Here is a 17,844-nt window from a genome sequence, read left to right as displayed (position 1 = left end):
TCCGGAGACCGACTCAGGTGGCCCGCTGGCCTCTCCTCGATGGAGATTCTGTGGGCTTGGCTCGATGTTAGGATCAAACGAGAAGGTCAAGATGACCCTGCCCGCTTCTAAGCGGCTGGTCAAAGGCCACTAGGGCTCATCTATGTTTTCTCCCCTGGCTCTGTTTGACGCGAGGTGGCCTCGAGCTCTTTGCGGGCCGACCTTCGAACCTCGGTCGGATTCTTGAGTTGGGGTCGAGCGGCTCGAGCCCCTGAGCCCTGTTGGGATCGGTAGGGGTCGATCATGTTTTATGCGTTACCCCATCCGTGGTTTCGGCAATCGGAGGGGTTGAGCTAACGACACTTGTTTCGATGGCTCGAGTGTCGCACTCAGCGAGCTCACTAACTGGTATGTCCGAGTGGAATCTAGGTTCATCGTTCATGATGGGGTCGGCATAGCCCTCATGTGGCAATCCACTTCTCCTTAACCCGCCTCATGGCAGATGCCCGAGTCCTTCCGGTGACCGACTCAGGTGGTCTGCTAGCCTCTCCTCGATGGAGATTCTACCAGTGGGCCCCTCCAAACCCTTCCTAGGAAGGCAGAGGCTAAAGCTCGGGGTGCGGGTACAAAAACTCTAATCATGCTGGTGAGCAAAACGTCGTAGCCACTGGGGCATAGGTTTCTTGTGGTCCGACAAGTTTTACTCAGCGTTTGTTTCCGCACACCTTGCCTCTAGGTTTTAGCATGAGAAAGGGTTGGGCATAGAGAATGTCTACCGAATAGACACTCTTGCTAGCCCCCGAGTGAGGCCCGACCCCTTGCCGTTGCTAGGGTCAGGTGTCACTGAAAGATAACCCATTCTCGACAGCGGCCCAAGTCGGTCGATCGATTTGGGTGACCTGCTGGCCTCTCCTCGATGGAGATTCCACCGGTGGACCCCTCCGAACCCTTCCTGGAAGGCAGAGGCTAAAGCTTGGGGTGTGGGGCCAAAAACTCTAATCATGCTAGTGAGCAAAAACACCATAGCCACTGGGGCATAGGTTTCTTGCGGTCCGACTAGTTTTACTCAGTGTTTGTTTCCACACACCTTGCCTCTAGGTTTTAGCGTGAGAAAGGGTCAGGCATAGAGAATGTCTACCAAAAAGACACTCTTGCCAGCCCTCGAGTGAGGCCGGACCCCTTGCCGTTTCTAGGGTCGGGTGTCAGTTAAAGATGGCCCATTTCTCAGCAGTGGCCTGAGCCATCCGATCGACTTGGGTGACCCGCTAGCACAGGACTTACCTTGATGGCTCTAGTGACAGGTTCGGAGAGCTCTTATTGGATATGTCTGAGTGGAATCTGGGTCCATCGTTCATGATGGAGTCGGCCTAAACCACGTGGGGCATCCTGCTGCTCCCTACCCGTCTCTCGGTAGCGGCCCGAGCCATCCGACCGACTTGGGTGACCCGCTGGCACAGGACTTTCCTACAGAGATAGAGGATGAGATCATCCACCCCAAGAATTTTAGTTAGGCAGATAAGAAAGGCGGTGAACTCATAACATGTGAACAAGCTCTTAAATTTCATTATGGCCAAACAGATTTTCAGCCCTTCTCCCCTTTTTGTATACAAAGGTTAATGTGTTCGAACCCTTTCCATCGTTTAAGGCTATAAAGCTCAGGGTGTGGGTGAACAAACTCTGATCAGGCTGGTGAGCAAAAATGTCATAGCCGTTGGGGCATAGGTTTCTTACAGTCTGACCAGTTTTACTCAGCGTTCATTTCCGCAACCCTAGCTTCTAGATCTTAACATGAGAGAGGGTAAGGCACAGAGAATGTTTGCCAGGTGGATATACTCTTAAGTGCGTACCGACTCTTTCCGTAGTTAAGGCTAAAAAGCTCGGGGTGCGAAAAAACTCTGATCATGCTGGTGAGCAAAAATGTCATAGCCACTGGGGCGTAGGTTTCTTGTAGTCTGACCAGTTTTACTCAGTGTGTGTTTCTGTAACCCTTGCTTTTGGGTCTTAACATGACAAAGGGTCGGCGTAGAGAATGTCTACTGGATAGATATGCTCATATTAGCCCCTGAGTGAGGCCGAACCACTTGCCATTGCTGGGGTCGGGTGTCACTAAAGATCGGGGAGTTGGTAGCGAAACAGAAAGAGAAAGTGTGCATATATTAGGGGTAAAACGACGTAGCTATTTGATAATCTAGGCATTGATGAAGACTTCATCGTTGATGGTCTTGAGCTTGTAGGTGCCTCATCGGAGCACCTCCGCAACGACGTATGGTCCCTCCCACAACGGAGAGAGCTTGTGGCGGTTCTTGTTGCTCTCAATGAGGCGGAGCACTAGGTCTCCGATGTTGAAGGCCTGACCCCGCACTCGACGGCTATGGTACCGGCGCAACACTTGCTGGTACTTGGCCGAGCGGAGGAGGGCGACGTCACATGCTTCATCAAGCTAGTCCATGACATCCTCGAGGGATGCCTTGGCCCCTTGTTTGTCGTATGCCCTGACTCTCGGTGCTCCATAATTGAGGTCGATCGGGAGGATAGCCTCAAAACCGTAGACCATGAAGAATGTTGGGTACCCAGTGGCTTGCTCAGCATTGTCCTCAGGCTCTAGATCACCGCTAGAAGCTCTGTGACCCATCGTCTGCCAAACTTGTTCAACTGGTTGAAGATCCTAGGCTTAAGGCCTCGTAGAACTATGTCGTTTGCGTGCTTGACCTGCTCGTTCATGCGGGGTGCGCCACGGCAGCCCAATCGACACGGATGTGGTATTCATCGCAGAACTGGAGGAACTTCTTTCCAATGAACTACATGCCGTTGTTCGTGATGATAGAGTTCAGGACCCCAAAGCGATGGACGATGTCAAGGAGGAACAACACGGCTTGCTCGGACTTGATCACGGAGATCGGTCGAGCCTCTATCCACTTTGTAAACTTGTCTACGGTGACAAGCAAGTGTGTATAGCCCCCAGGCGCCCTCTTGAGAGGTCCTACTAGATTGAGCCCCTAGACCACAAATGGCCACGTGATGGGGATCGTTTGGAGTGCTTGGGCCGGCAAGTGGGTCTACCGGGCGTAGTATTAGCACCCTTCGCATGTGCGCATAATCTATTCAGCATCGGCTACTACAGTCGGCCAGTAGAAGCCCTGTCGGAATGCGTTTTTGACTAGGGTCCTAGGTGTGGAATGGTGCCCGCAGACCCAACCGTGGATATCGCTCAGCAACTGTTTCCCTTGTTTGATGGGGATGCAGGGCTATAGGATCCCAGCGTGGCTTCACCTGTAGAGCTCACCCTCAATAAGGACAAAGGACTTGGCGCGACGCACGAGCCACCGAGCCTCTGTTTTGTCCGTCAGCAGCGCCTCATAGAGGAGGTAGTCGAGGTAAGGTGTCCTCTAGTCACTTAGAGGGTCAGGCTCTGTCGCTGGATCCTTGTCAAGCTCCATGACTTCAGGGTCGGATGGAGTCGATGACTGGTTAGCCCTCGAGCCTAGGGCGGGCGGCGCATCACCGTTCTATTCTGACTCCTCGTAGCGGACCGAGGGCTTGTATTGATTGCTGGCAAAGACGTCTATTGGCACTGGCTCTCGGTTAGATGCCACTTTTGCCAGCGCGTCGGCTGCCTCATTGAGATGCCTTGGGATGTGATTGAGGTCGAGACCGTCGAACTTGTCCTCTAGCTGGCGGACTTCTCGGCAATATGCAGCTATCTTGGCGATGTGGCAGCTTGATTCCTTCATGACTTGGTCGATGACCAGTTGGGAGTCGCCCTGGACATCGAGCCATCGGATACCCAACTCGATGGCGATGTGTAGGCCATTGACGAGCGCCTCATATTCGGCCACATTGTTGGAGGAGGGGAAATGGATGCGAACTATGTACCTCATGCGTATCCCGAGGGGTGAAACGAAGACCAATCCCACATTGGTGCCTTCTTCATCAACAATCCATCAAAGTACATTGTCCAGTACTCTTGGTCGATGACCGCTGGTGGCATTTGGACCTTGGTCCACTCTGCAATGAAATTAGCCAGCACTTGGGACTTGATGGCCGTCCAAGGGGCATATGAAATGCCTTGACCCATCAGCTCGAGTGCCCACTTCATGATTCTGCCTGTGGCATCCCAGTTTTGGATGACCTCATCGAGAGGGAAGGACGTCACAACCATCACTGGATGTGACTCAAGTAGTGACGCAACTTTCTCTTGGTGATGAGGACGGCGTACAAGAACATCTAGATTTGGGGGTAGCGGGTCTTGGAATCGAACAAGACCTCGCTAATGAAGTACATGGGACGTTGCACTTTGAGGGCGTGTCCCTCTTCTTTGCGCTCTACCACTAGGGCGGTGCTGACCACTTGCGTGGTGGCCATGATGTAGAGCAGAAGCGGTTCCCCATCGATCGGGGGGACCAGTATCGGGGCCTTTGTCAGAAGCTGCTTGACCGTGTCAAGGGCCTCCTGGGCCTCAGACGTCCATTTGAAATGGTCGGCCTTCTTTAGGAGCCGATAGAGGGGGAGACCTTGTTCACCGAGGCGTAAGATAAAGTGGCTAAGCGCGACGAGGCACCCTATAACTCGTTGTACCCCATTTTTGTTCTGAATCAGGCCCATCCTCGTGATGGTCGAGATCTTCTCTGGGTTGGCTTCGATGCCACGCTCAGAAATGATAAAACCCAGCAGCATACCCCTTGGGACGCCAAAAACATACTTCTCGGGGTTGAGCTTGACGCCATTTGCTCGAAGTTTCACGAAGGTCTGCTCTAGGTCGGCTACGACCTGGTCAACCCATTTAGATTTGACCACGATGTCATCCACGTAGGCCTCAATGGTTCACCCGATGAGGTCTCTGAAACACTTGAGCATACAACGCTAGTACGTAGCCCCTGTGTTTTTTAGACCGAACAGCATTGTGACGTAGCAGAATGATCCGGATGGGGTGATGAAAGATGTCGCGAGTTGGTCGGACTCTTTCATCACGATTTGATGGTACCCAGAGTACGCATCAAGGAAGAAAAGGGTTTTGCACCCTGAGGTTGAGTCGACTACTTGGTCTGTGCGTGGCAAAGGAAATGGATCCTTTGGACACGCTTTGTTGAGACCCGTGTACTCAACACACATTCTCCATTTCCCACTCTTTTTTTGTACAAGTATGGGATTGGCTAACCACTCAGGGGGTATAATCCCTTGATTAACCTGGCCACCAAAAGCTTCACAATCTCCTCGCCGATCGCCCTGCGTTTCTCCTCATCAAAGCGACGCAGGCGCTGCTTCACCGGCTTGGAGCCTGGCCTGATCTTCAAGGCGTGCTCGGCGACTTCTCTCGGAATGTCTAGCATGTCCGAGGGTCTCCACACAAAGATGTCTCTATTGGTGCAGAGGAAGTCGACGAGCACACTTTCCTATTCAGAGGAAAGCATGGTGCCAATGCACACCACTTTACCCTAAGAGCCACTGGGGTCTATAAGGACCTCCTTGGCGCCCTCTACAGGCTCAAAAGACCTGGCCGACTACTTGGGGTCTGGTGTTTCTTTGGTGACCTCCTTCCTGATGGCCGCGAGCTCTTTGGAGGCAATAATTGCCACAGCGTGTTTGTAGCACTCGACCTCGCACTCGTAGGCGCGCTGAGAGGAGGTGCCGATGGTCATGACCCCACATGGACCTGGCATCTTTAGCTTTAGATAGGTGTAGTTGGGGATGGCCATGAACTTCACGTAGCATGGCCGTCTTAGGATGGCGTGGTAGGTTCCATAGAACTCGACCACCTCGAAGGTAAGGGTCTCCATCCTATAATTGGATGGATTCCCGAAGGTGACGGGTAGATCGATCTACCTGAGTGGCACAGCCTGCTTTCTAGGCACGATGTCGTGGAAAGGCGCTCCGGTTGGCCGAACGCGCGCCCGATCGATGCCCATGGCGTTGAGCGTTTTAGCGTACATGATGTTGAGGCTGCTGCCTCCATCCATCAGTACCTTGGTGAGTAGCTTCATGCCGATGATCGGGTCGACCACGAGCGGATATCATCCCGACTGTGGGACACTTTTTGGGTGGTCGGTCCGATCAAAGGTTATGGCGGACTCTGACCATCAAAGGAAGGAAGGCACGGCTGGCTCGGCCATATAGACCTCGTGGTGCCAAACTTCTAGCGTCGCTTGGAGTCGTAGGCCGCCGACCCTTCGAAGATCATGAGGTAGCCACCCAGCGTTAGAAAGCTGTTGTCCTTCCCCTCAGTGTCGTCCACGGCCAGCTTGGGGCCCTTCCTATGCTCCCTTTTGTTGGAGCCTCTAGACAAGAATCGCTTCATGAGGTCATAGTCCTTGTATAGATGCTTGATAGAGAAAATATGGTTCGGGCATGGCCCTTCGAGCAGCTAATCAAAGTGGTCTGGGGTACCCTCGATGGGCTTCTGACCCCCCTTGTGGTCGACGGTGGCCACGAGCGAGCCCTCACACCGCTGCTTGTTCTTCTTCTTGTTGGGACGGTTAGAGCCGCCTTCATCTGTGTCCTCGTCCCACTTTGCCTTGCCCTTGAGGCGGTCGAAGATCGCTCCGACTACCGGCAGAAGCACCGAATGTACCCACGAAGAGTTTCCCTGGCCTTCTGTCGATAGTTTTTGAGATCCCATGGGTTCTCAGGACACGCGTATGTGCCCTAGAAGTTTTTCACGAAGATCTCTTTCAGGTTCGCCCAACTTTGGATTATGTTGGGCGGAAGGTGTTCCAACCATGTTCACGCCGAATCGGCCAGGAACAATGGAAGGTTGTGGATAATGAAATCATCATTATCCACTCTACCGGCTTGGCAAGCAATCCGATAATCCTCGAGCCACAGTCCAGGGTTCGTTTCCCTAGGATATTTCGAGATGTTGGTCGGTGATTGGTACCGTGGTGGGAAGGTGGCATTGAGGATGTGTCGGCCAGAGGCCTAAGGTCTTAGCAAGTTAGGGCTTGGGCTTTGGTCCTCGCCGCTGTCGTAGCGTCCGCCACGATGAGGGTGGTAGCCACGGCTAACCCCCTCCCTCGCATCACCGTGGGCATGCCTACAGGCATCGAGGGTGTCGCACGTGTCACGGTTGCGGCCGAGACGCTCAAGCATCGGGACCGTGGTGCGTGGCCTACCGCCTCACTGCGCCTAGTGGATTGACATGTCCATGTTGGGTCGCTCCGAGGGTAGCGCTGGCTGGCGTCAAGCTCGCGTCGTCGGGATAGCGAGCTCTCAGCCTGTTGGGCCGCCGCAGGCTCGAGTAGTGTGCAAATCTCATGATGGGCCCGACGATCCTTGGGTGTCATGGGCCCCAGAAGCCCCCGGAGCAAGGCCACCGCAGCAACGATGTTCTGGTTCGCCCGGGTGAAGTGTGGGAGGGCTTCATCGTCCTCAATGATCCTTCGGTTCACATCACGGGCCACGGCACATGCTCACCCGCCGTCTCCGTGGCACTCGATCTCTTGCTTGAGCTTCGCACGTTCCGGCTTGAGCTGGAGTCGTGCTTCCTCGAGCTCTTAGTGCCAGGCCTTCAGCTGCTCCACCTGGAGGCGAGGTAGGGCCCCTACATCCCCTTCAACCTCGTCGTCAAGGTTGTTCGTTGGGGTAGCCTCTCCCTCGTGGATGCTTTCGATGTATCCCTCGGGGGTACCTGCCATGAAACATTCATGAGAGGGGTGATGGCTCCCCCTACTGGAGACAGAGATGGAGGACGACTCCAATTCTCCTATGAGGAGGTCATGGAAAGATTTCGTGGCATATTCGGTCATCCCCACGAACTCGTCATTCGCGGGGGATGGAGGCATGCGTTGCGCCACAAGGTGGCCAACGGTCTCTACGACATTGCGCAAACCGGACAGGAGCATTGTCAGGACGCACTAGATGAGGTATTCCAGGGAGAGCGGCTCTCCTCCGGCAAGCTACGTCCTGATGTTGGCGAACGAGAAGGTGAGGCGGCCTAGGTCCTCCCGGGACGGTCGGGGTCCCAGGAAGGCGTCGAGATGGTGTCTAGCCTCCTGTAATCAAAGCCGAGGAGCTAGTCGCTCTCGGGGGATGGGCCTCCAGTGCATGCAGCTACAGCTCCTCAAGCACCTCGGCGATCGTGTCGAGGCCGGTGGAGTGGAGAGGTTGGACAGCGGCGGGAGCCTACGCCAACTCTCCCTCCGTCATGACGATGAAGTCCAGGTTCCCGAAATGCACACACATGCCGGGACCCAGCTAACGTCGTGACTTGCCATCTGAGACCTGGTGTGGACGTCGAGACGCGCAAAAGGCCCCTACCTAGCATGGCAACTGCCGGTGTTTCGAGTTACCACTGATGAGTAAATTTCTAGTATTGCACGTCTGGCTTGGATGGTGTGCTTAGAGGACATGAGGTTTATACTGGTTTGGGCAGAAAGTCCCTATGCCTAGTTCATCGCTGCTGCTCGTGTTATTAGCACTGAAAGTTTATAGTAGGGGTTACAAACGGGCGAGAGAGGGAAAGTATCCCAAGTCTCAGTGAAAGGAGTGAGTGGGTGCTGAGAGCTCGATCACTGCCCAGCTGTGTATTTTGTGTCGTGCTCTTGCGTGGATCTAGATCGGATCTCGATGAGTTGATTGGTTTAGATTGGATCCCCTTCATGGGATGCCCTGCTTTCCCTTTTATAGGCCAAGTGAAAGCATGGGTTACAGCAGAGGAAAAGAGAAGAACGAGAGAGAGAAGAAGGCCTTCAGTTTCGTCGGGTCCTTCTTCTCCTTCATGCGGGTCCCGCCGATCCTGTAGATGTTAACAGGGATAGCTCCGCGTCGTGACCCTGTCCGTCACTGGTGCCATGCGCAGACGTCGTCTTCCAGTCATGGCGTTCCATCTCATCCCAACGGACGTCGTGGTGAACTGACGCGCCTATCATCGTTCGTACGAGGGTTAGGCAGAACAGCACCGTCACGCCCGACGTTGTTCTTGATGTGAACCCTCAGGTATAGCTCGTCATGGCCACGGGTTACATTGAGGCGTGCTAGTCTCTTCCCTGGTGTCAGAGCTTTGACCCAGGCCCATACGCTTGGACCTGGAGTGGTTGGTGGCGGTATGGGTCTCCGTCGAGCGAGGCATAGCCCGTGGCCTCGGGGTCGGGCGAGACGGAGTGCAAACCCAAGGGTCGAGCGAGGCGGAGCGCAAACTCAAGGGTCGAGCGAGGCGGAGCCCGCGGCCTTGAGATCGGGCGAGACAGAGTCCGTGGCCTTGGGGTCGGGCGAGGCGGAGCCCGCGGCCTTGGGGTCGGGCGAGGCAAAGCCAGCGGCCTCGGGGTCGGGCGAAGCGAAGCCCTCCCCCAGAGGTCGAGCGAGGCGGAGCCCGCGCACCTAGGGGTTGGTTGGGGCTGTAGTCGCGCTCTTGACTACTTGGATGAATTAATGTTGATGACCATTAGCTCTTCCTCTTCGGGTACCCTAGTATTGGTCCCCGACAGGACTCCCGACGCACAGCCGAGCCAGGGGGCTAAGTCCCAGGGCATCGAAACTTTCGGTGGGAGCCGGAACTTCTGACACCTGAAACTCCCGACTCCCATCGGGACTTCCGACGGACAATGGTGCGCAGGCGGGCTGGTGGCTAAGTCAGCAAGCGTCGGCCGACTGTCGAAACTCCTGGCTCACGTCGGGACTTCCAGCTACCAAAAGTCTCAAAACTATATCTAAGTGTTCGTGAGGTGATTTTGTGTCTCTCTTTGATTTTACTTTTATGCTTGAGCACTCTATCTTACTCAGACCATCTAAATTTGCATCCCTCTTTATAGTATGGCATATCTAAACCCAAAATAAAATAAAAAGGCTTTGGAGAGCGCTTTGGGTTCGTTCGTTTTTTGCACTTGAAGAACTGAGGGATACCATTTCATCTTAAATCAACTCTCTTAAAACTTTCAAGGGACTAAAGCTGCAATATATCTCATTAAGATCCCATTAGTCCCTAATTTGGATGTCATCAATACACCAAAACCCACATTGGGGGCAAATGCACTTTCACCTGTGCTCTTCGCGTAGCCCAACACCCTGTAGGACACCATGACACCGACGTTGCACCACCTGCACTCTTCCCTGAGCCCATCGCGCCGCAGAGCACCTCGTCCCCAGTCGCCACACACTCGCCCAGTGCCATATCACCAGCAGGAAGAGCAGCGTCTCGCGCACGAGGAGAGGCCAGCGAGGATCTCGAGCAGGGTGGACTTGCCGGCGGCGCGGATCCGCTCCCCTGACGGAACCTCGACGATGGCGCGAAGGAAACTTGCGCAGGAAGTAGTCGCGGGAAGGAGATGCCGCGGGGAAGTTTGGATGCGCGAGACTACCGTGCGAGCATTTTTACGCTCGGAGGGAGAAGATTTGCCAAGTGCCCAAAGATGGGGAAGACATATAGGGTACTCTTGGAGATCATTTTTTCTCTTTTTTCTAAAAAAACATAGATGAGGAAGGGATATGGGGAACTCTTGGAGATGCTCTAATGAGGTTATTATGCAACAATTGGCATGCAGGGAACTGGCAGAACATATAGAACCATGCCCAGCTTGTGAACAAAGAAAGGGATCTGTTGATGCCAAAAAGAGAATGGATGAAGACGATATGCATGTTACAAGTATATTCTCACTTTCCTTTTTGTAACAAGGCTGCAAATAAGAGATCACTAATAAAGAAAGCTAAGTGATCTGTGTAACGATGGGAAAGGAATCGGCCCTAATACCAGGTTAGGTTACAGGAACTTTGCAGCAAATATTGAGCACATCATCCAAAGGTGCATGGTCGCCTGTGCCCTCATCTTTCCTTGCATACAACAGTTCTTTACCTTTGAACACAAACATTCCCCCCTAAAACACATATGAAACAAACAGTTCCATGAATCAAGATTCTGTGTTAAATTGCAAAGGTAAGTTCAGCTTAAGGTGGCAGAAGCCATTTTAAGTGTTGGGAAATAATCTAACCTGTTGTAGGACACCTGCCCTATCATCTGGGGTGGCTTCGATTGTATAATTCTTCACCGCCTCCTTAAGGGAGTCAAACCGTGAAAGCACTTTTGCCTTGAGAAAATGCGTTCAGATGTTTAAGATTATTATATCATTACATATCTCATAACAAACCAACTGCAAGTGTAAAATCATTGATACACAATTGATGCTTACACTGGCCGGATTGAAGAATGTGCGACCAACACCAAAATATAGACCCAAGAGATTATACGCCTGAAAAAGGTTCGATTGGAGTTGAGAACTTAGGAAATGAAGAAAGAAAAGCTATCAACAGAATCAAATTTCTGATAGAACGTCCCTATGTACCAAATATGAAATATGGTATGGTATGTCCATGCATTTAGCTCATTCAACACCTATCACAAAAGCTTTTTTCAGAGAGATAGTTAACATGTAAGTTGGGGTAAATAAGGTGAATAAGAGATGCATCATTCGTGGTACACCTATTAAGCGGAATCACAGCTTTATCAACAAACTGCCAACAGAGAAATTTACAAGAATGTATGTAACAATTAGAAAACAGAAATAATGTTAGGCAGCTACAAGTCAGTCAAATTGTCAACAAACTGCTAACAGAGAAATTTACAAGAACGTATGTAACAATTAGAAAACAGAAATAATGCTGTGCAGCTATACAAGTCAGTCAATTCGTCAACAAACTGCCAACATTACTTCTCCATTTACTAAACTGAAAAAAAATGCATTCACCTTTCAGATTCACATTTCATATTGTCATCTGATTAGCCATAATGGAAATATATTTCGTCTCAAAATAGTAATTATATTTTTTTTATGGAGCGGGTCCTGCTAGTGCAATCCGGAGTTCTAGACAACAAAATAACAAGCAAACCCTTGTAAATAAATGATCAGGAGACATCTCTAGGTTTCATAAATGCATACAAAAGGAACCAGTACATTCAACAGACAAATCATACCATGTTTTACATAGAGGTATGGTTTAGACTTTATGGCAACATCCAATTGGTTCATAAATAGGTGAGCACAGGATTAGTACCTTCCGATCAGGATCTGCATAGAGGTATTCCAACGGAAAGGGTAACTGCATGAAACGAATTTTAGAGTAAATTATTAAGGGTTGGAAGTTCTTTGCAGGATGCCCGAAAACAAATTTAAACAGATAGGCATGTTTATCTCTCATGTTTGTTAGAAGTTTGTTGTCTAGCAAACCAATAAACAAGAACAACAAGTTATTTGGTTAAAATTCAGAGCCTGAAAACAGACTTGTGACATGCATGATGTCATATGTTAGATTCAGTGTGTCTGTGTGTGTCCAAAGATTTAAAACTAGGTTACAAGATGGAACGTATGCATACGCGCTCAGCAAGAATACGGGCTTTAGCTGGAGTGCCAACACCAACAGCAATCAGTTTTACTCCAGCAGAATCAAATCTCTCTTTTGTGTCCCTAAGAACAGAGGCGAACTCCCAGCTACAAGGGGGCATGATCAGAGCAGACAGTTAGCTCAAAGAATGAAATTAACTAAATAACATCGATATTATACTAGCTAAGCAAGATACAGAGAAGCTTCCTCGCTCACCAACAAGGGCACCCAAAATGCCTTAGCAGCGCAACAACAGCCACTCCCTGCATACACAATCAAACGCTGGGCTAGTCATGTACATATAGCATCAAATTCATGTGAGTACCACTGGATTATTTTGTGTGAAAAGTTTTTAGTGTTTTTCAATCTGCGAAAGGGGCTGATTTGTTTTGCAAACCTTTAAGTAATCGTTGCCTAAATATAACGACAGAAATTTCCCTAGTTGAAGCGAAATAGACGAAGCTCGAATACGGCATCTCTACCTCGTTCTGATCCCACAGGTCTCTGAACAGGACGGGCTCGCCGGTGGCCGCGGAGTAGATTTCGACGTCACCGAGAGCATCGCCAATACCTGACCCTGGCTCCGGGGAAGAGGAGGGCACGGATGGGGAGCTCGCGGCCGCAGTCCCCGCCGACGATGATGGTGAACGGCGGAAACGGAGGTGCCGACGGCGGCTGCGGGGACCGTGGACAGAGGGGCCAAGGGGAGAAGCGGCGGTTGGGCGAAGGCGCGGCGGGAGGGAGACGCGTGCGACTAGCGAGGCGGCCGTCGGTGCGGCCATGGTTGTGAGTTTGCGACTGGAGACACGCGGCGTTACCCTAAGTCCCTAACCGCGGGAGGAGAGGCGACGGTGGAACTGGAGGAGGAGGACGCACGAGAGCTGGAAGTGACCGTTGCGGTGGACGTGGTTGTGGGTGGCGGGCTGGCGGCGGGGGCGGGAGCCGTGAGGCGTGGGCGTGTGGCCACGAGGCACGCGGTAGACAGCAGGTTCTTCGAGACTTTGGGTTCTTCACTTCTTCCTGCCGATTGTTTTTTTTTTCCTGATGAAAAAATCATCCCGGTTAGTGTACATGTGTCATGTGTGGAGTTTACACATTCATAAAGAACCAAATTCGAAGCAGATATATGGCAGTTTTCGTCTTTTTGATGGTATTTCCTAGATAGCGCCTGAACATGCTGGGTTAATATGCTGCTGGAATCAGATCCTTACAGGTAGCAAAGGACACAAGGATTTGAGTGACCAAAGACGCACGAATTTGTGTGACCAAACAGGTATCTGTTTCGCTATTTCCGTAGTATACAGTATCTGTTTCGTTTCGCTGGAACTGCAATGCTGCATTTGATGGATGAACGAAACCAGGGGGTTTCAGTCTAGCCATAGTACGTACAGCAGTATCGGCCTATCGGGCACATAGACGCAGGCAGAGTCCGGGTGTGACGAGAAATAACAGGTCAAGCGACTGGAATTTTTTTTTAGGGTCAAGCGACTGGAATTTTGCGGCAGGCGGTGAGCACGTCGTCCAGAGGAGCATGGTCGCCTGTGCCTTCGTCTCTCCACGAGTATAGCAACTCCTTCCCTCTGAACACGAACATTCCACCCTGGATAGAAACGAGAAACGAGCAGCTGATGAGATCCTTCAGTATTTCATGTTATGGATGCAGGCACACCGTAGAGCGCAGACGACGAATTCAACGGTTCAACCTGCTGCAGGACGCCGGTGAGGTCGGCGGGCGTGGCTTCCAGCGTGTAGTTCTTGGTCGCCTCCTTGATGTTGTCGAGCCTCGAATATATCTTTGCCTTCGTATGTAGAATCAGATGCAGCGTAGGTCATGTCACCAGTGCGCAATTGGAAGAAGTGCACGAACGGTAGCAAAGACAAGAGCAGCAGTGCTCACTGCTCAACTGAAAACGATGATGCGTAGTTACTTACACTAGCTGGGTTGAAGAACGTCCGACCCAAACCATGGTACAGTCCAAGCACGTTGTAAGCCTGAAAGAATGAGTTGCCACTTTAGTGCATTCATACACAGAGGATTGCAATCGGGCAAACCATGCTCTCCAATAGTTGAGATAAATTTGCAGTGTATTGTCACCTTGCGCTCGGGGTCTGCGTACAAGGAGTCCATAGGAAATGGCAGCTGCAATGCGCACTCATTCAGAGAATCAGAGATTCAGTTTTCGGCAGGCTTCAGCTTCAGCCACGTGTGCAATCGCACCACCGTGCACAAAGAGTAGGAGTATTCAGCACGAGGCCACCACATACCCGGTCGGCGAGAATGCGAGCTTTCTCTGGGGTTCCGACGCCGATGGCGATCAGTTTAGCCCCCGCCGAGTCGAACTTCGCTATGGAATCCTTGAGAACAGAGGCCAGCTCCCAGCTGCGGAAATGGACGGACACGGCCAAAGCTTAGGCGCGAGCAACAACCAACGAAGAACGAACAAGAAACCGTCTCGGTCTCCTCACCAGCAGAAGCACCCGAAATGCCTCAGCAGCGCAACCACGGCCACCCCCTGCACGCGCAAGGTGGCCGTCAGCATACGACGACACGGAACTACGGAAGGCAAGGCAGTCGCTCTGACCACTGACGGGCATAAGCCCAGACGGAGGAAGAGAGTACCTCGGTGGAGTCCCACAGGTCCGTCAGCGCCACAGCGTTGCCTGTTCCCGTGGCGAGGACGGAGACGCCGCCGAGAGCGTCCCACGCGGGCGCGCCGGTGTCTGGAGCCAAGCCCGGCGAGGAGGCCGAGGCTCCCGCTGCAGCGGGGACCGTCAGGGAGCGGCGACCGACGCGCCCTCTTCCGCGCCGGGGAGAGGCGCGCGCCGCCGACGCGTGGACAAGCTGGCGGGGGTTGCACGCGCGGGGAGTGATCAGCGGCGCCGGCGCGCGCGCGAGCGAGATGGGCGTCGCCATGGAGAGATGTGGCCCGTGCGCGGAGCCGCTGACGCACGTGCTGAGTTGAGGCCTGGTCCAGGAGCGCGCGCGTGCGAGAGAGCGACGGAGCGAGCTAGTGGCTCCTGGTGCGCGGTGGGGAGGCCGCGTGGCGCTGCCTTGGCGCATCGTTTTTCGAGTAGGTGCTGGCTGCGGATCAGTGGTTTTACCTGGGCCGACCGATGAGCTAGCTGGATGACGACGTGAATCAGACAGACGCGGCCCACTAAAATGGCCTGCTTTGGTGACACCCGGTCGACTGCGGCCTGTGGGCTTGCCCGCAAGCCCTGTCGATTTTTCTCGCATGTTCCGCAACTTATTTTGAACCGTCATCCTCTCATTCAAATTTAAAGAACTAATTTTTTTTTTCTCATTTCAGGTTGAGTTGGTCAAGATCGAATAGTTCAAATTTGTAAGTCTGACCAAGTTCATATAAAACAACAATAATGTTTACAATACCAAATTAGGACGAAGAGAGAAGTTTGTGTGTTAATAGGTTTTGGCGCTGGGTTTAGGAGACGTGTGAGAATACTAGAGGTACTTAGTTTAAAGACTCACTCTATTCTGGATTATGTTGTGTATCATCAGTTACCATCTTATGATTTTTTTTAGGGAACCAACCCATTTTTCATGCCCATGCATATTATAAGATTGTGTGGGGGAATAAGGTAATTATATATAAATCAACACACATTTTTTGCAAAGAAAAGAGTGCTTTAGTAATTACCGAGAATGATTACATTCCCGAGCAATAATCATTTGGGGTATGATAATCTGATGGATCAACTAATTTCTTAAACTAAATGCCTCATTTGTGTTCTAGGGCTACGGAGGTGGGTTCGGCGTTACTAGAGCTGTGGCTGTGGACTCATCGGCGAGGATTCCACCGGGGAGGCGGGGACAAGAGGAGGTGGAGGTCCAAGCATGAGAAGAATAAGCAAGACGGCGTGCTTGAACCGGTCTGCCCGAGCGAGCGGACAATATGCATGCACGGAGTCGGAGAGCAGGCAAGTAGGAAGAGGAACTAGATCCACCAGATTTTGATCGTACTGCACTATGTCATATAGTAGGGGCGGCTGAATATTGAGCCGTCCCTACAAATCAATTTTCAGAAATAAAAAAAAGATAAAAAATAGCATTTTTTTAATCAAGAAGGTTCCTACCGGTAGCCACACATCCACCCTATGATTGCAGCATTTTTTTCACAATTTTAGGATTCCAACCCGCAACTTCTCCCACAGGCGCAAACTCCTCTACCACTGCACCTCACGATCACTTGTGTCTGCAATCTATTTTGGTTCCCCACATATTATACAAAACTGAGCATAAATTGATTGTTTGAGGCCCTAAAGTAATTCAAATGAAAAAGTTATCAACTACAAAGTTTTATAATTTTTTGAGATCTACAACTTTCATTTTGGTAGTTTCTCCATCCAAGGTCACTTATAAAATTTGAATTTCAAATTTGAGAAATTCGAACGTAGTTTTCTATGACAAGATGATTTCAAATGAGAAAGTTATCAACTACAAAGTTTCGTAACTTTTCAAGATCTACAACTTTCATTTTTACTGTTTGTCCAGTTTAAAAAATAAAATTTCAAATTTTTGGAAATTCAAACATAGTTTTCCTTGACAAGATGATTTCAAATTAAAAAGTTGTCAACTACAAAGTTTCATAACTTTTCGAGATCTACAACTTTTATTTTGGTTATTTCTCCATCCGAGGTCGTTTACACAATTTGAATTTTAGTGCTTACTTTTTAATACTCGATGTCTATTTATAGGGGCAGTTCAATATTGAGCCGCCAGGGGCGCCTTGATATAGAGCCGCCCCTATAAATTGGGTCATTTGTAGGGGCGGCTGATAACACCGGCCGTCCCTACAAATCTATTTGTAAGGGCGGCTCATTTTGCAACTATTTGTAGGGACAGTTCAATATAGAGCTGCTCCTACAAAGAAAGAGAGGTGTTGCCACAAATCGTTTTTGTAGTAGTGTGGGTGATGGATCAATCAAACATAAAAAAAAATCTGGAGCTCGTACATCAGCATGATCCTAATTTATATCTCTGTTAGCTTAGCTAAGTCTCAATAGGATTCTTTAGTGTTGTGTTCTAAGGCAACACCCACGGTAAACTAATGTACGTATGGAGAAGCACGATGGCACATTGAGAGATGTTTTCCTTAATGCAAGTACCTAGGGAGATGTCTCCCTTGCCCTCGGTCGTCTAATGCTAAACCTAACCCCAACTATGGTGACCGTGCTATGAGCGAGGTTTTTACGCCACCCCTTGTAGGCTTGTGGTAGATAGAGATAGAGATCGTAGTACTTTCAGACCAGCTGTATAGCTGGTGGATTCGGATATCCTTTGGGTCGGCCGGTGCGCGAAACGCACCGCACGGTGTCGTGCTGCACGTGCCGCTCCCTTGGATCCTACGGATCGGCTGCTAAGAAAGCGAAAGCCGTATGGCTCTCGGCTGCGTAAGCCGGCTGATAAGCCGGTTGAAACTATTTTATTATAAAAAAATATTATAATAGCTGATAAGTTTAAACGAACGAGCCCCGCCGCCACTCGTGGAAATAGAAAAGGGCACAGGAGATGGAGATTATCTCCTCCATCCACTAGAAGAAGCC

General features: G+C 51.0%; 2 protein-coding genes across 3 annotated transcripts; both read right to left on the bottom strand.

The window, feature by feature from the left end:
• Nucleotides 1–10,522: 10,522 nt before the first annotated feature.
• Nucleotides 10,523–13,463, bottom strand: LOC136519112 (thioredoxin-like protein AAED1, chloroplastic). 2 transcript variants are annotated; one of them, XM_066512768.1, is made up of 7 exons: nt 12,762–13,463; nt 12,496–12,542; nt 12,272–12,386; nt 11,953–11,997; nt 11,091–11,150; nt 10,893–10,988; nt 10,523–10,778 (listed from the first exon to the last, which is right to left on the bottom strand). In XM_066512768.1, exons 1-7 carry the CDS (start codon nt 13,059–13,061, stop codon nt 10,659–10,661), a joined length of 783 nt encoding a protein of 260 aa, XP_066368865.1. In that variant the 5' UTR covers nt 13,062–13,463; the 3' UTR covers nt 10,523–10,658. The 2 variants fall into 2 exon arrangements, with proteins under 2 accessions (XP_066368865.1, XP_066368872.1); XM_066512775.1 differs by lacking the exon at nt 10,523–10,778 and adding an exon at nt 11,244–11,293 and having other exon boundaries at nt 10,915–10,988.
• A 155-nt stretch (nt 13,464–13,618) lies between these two features.
• Nucleotides 13,619–15,269, bottom strand: LOC136519128 (thioredoxin-like protein AAED1, chloroplastic). The gene is made up of 7 exons (XM_066512783.1): nt 14,900–15,269; nt 14,746–14,792; nt 14,545–14,659; nt 14,375–14,419; nt 14,212–14,271; nt 13,983–14,078; nt 13,619–13,879 (listed from the first exon to the last, which is right to left on the bottom strand). The coding sequence occupies exons 1-7, from the start codon at nt 15,191–15,193 to the stop codon at nt 13,760–13,762; spliced, it is 777 nt and encodes a 258-aa protein (XP_066368880.1). The 5' UTR covers nt 15,194–15,269; the 3' UTR covers nt 13,619–13,759.
• Between the last annotated feature and the right edge of the window lie 2,575 nt (nt 15,270–17,844).

The sequence above is a fragment of the Miscanthus floridulus genome, chromosome 2 (assembly GCF_019320115.1).
Source record: "Miscanthus floridulus cultivar M001 chromosome 2, ASM1932011v1, whole genome shotgun sequence".
NCBI classification, from domain to species: Eukaryota; Viridiplantae; Streptophyta; class Magnoliopsida; order Poales; family Poaceae; genus Miscanthus; species Miscanthus floridulus.
Note: the sequence above shows the minus strand (reverse complement) of the source record. Positions and strands in the feature narration are given on the sequence as shown.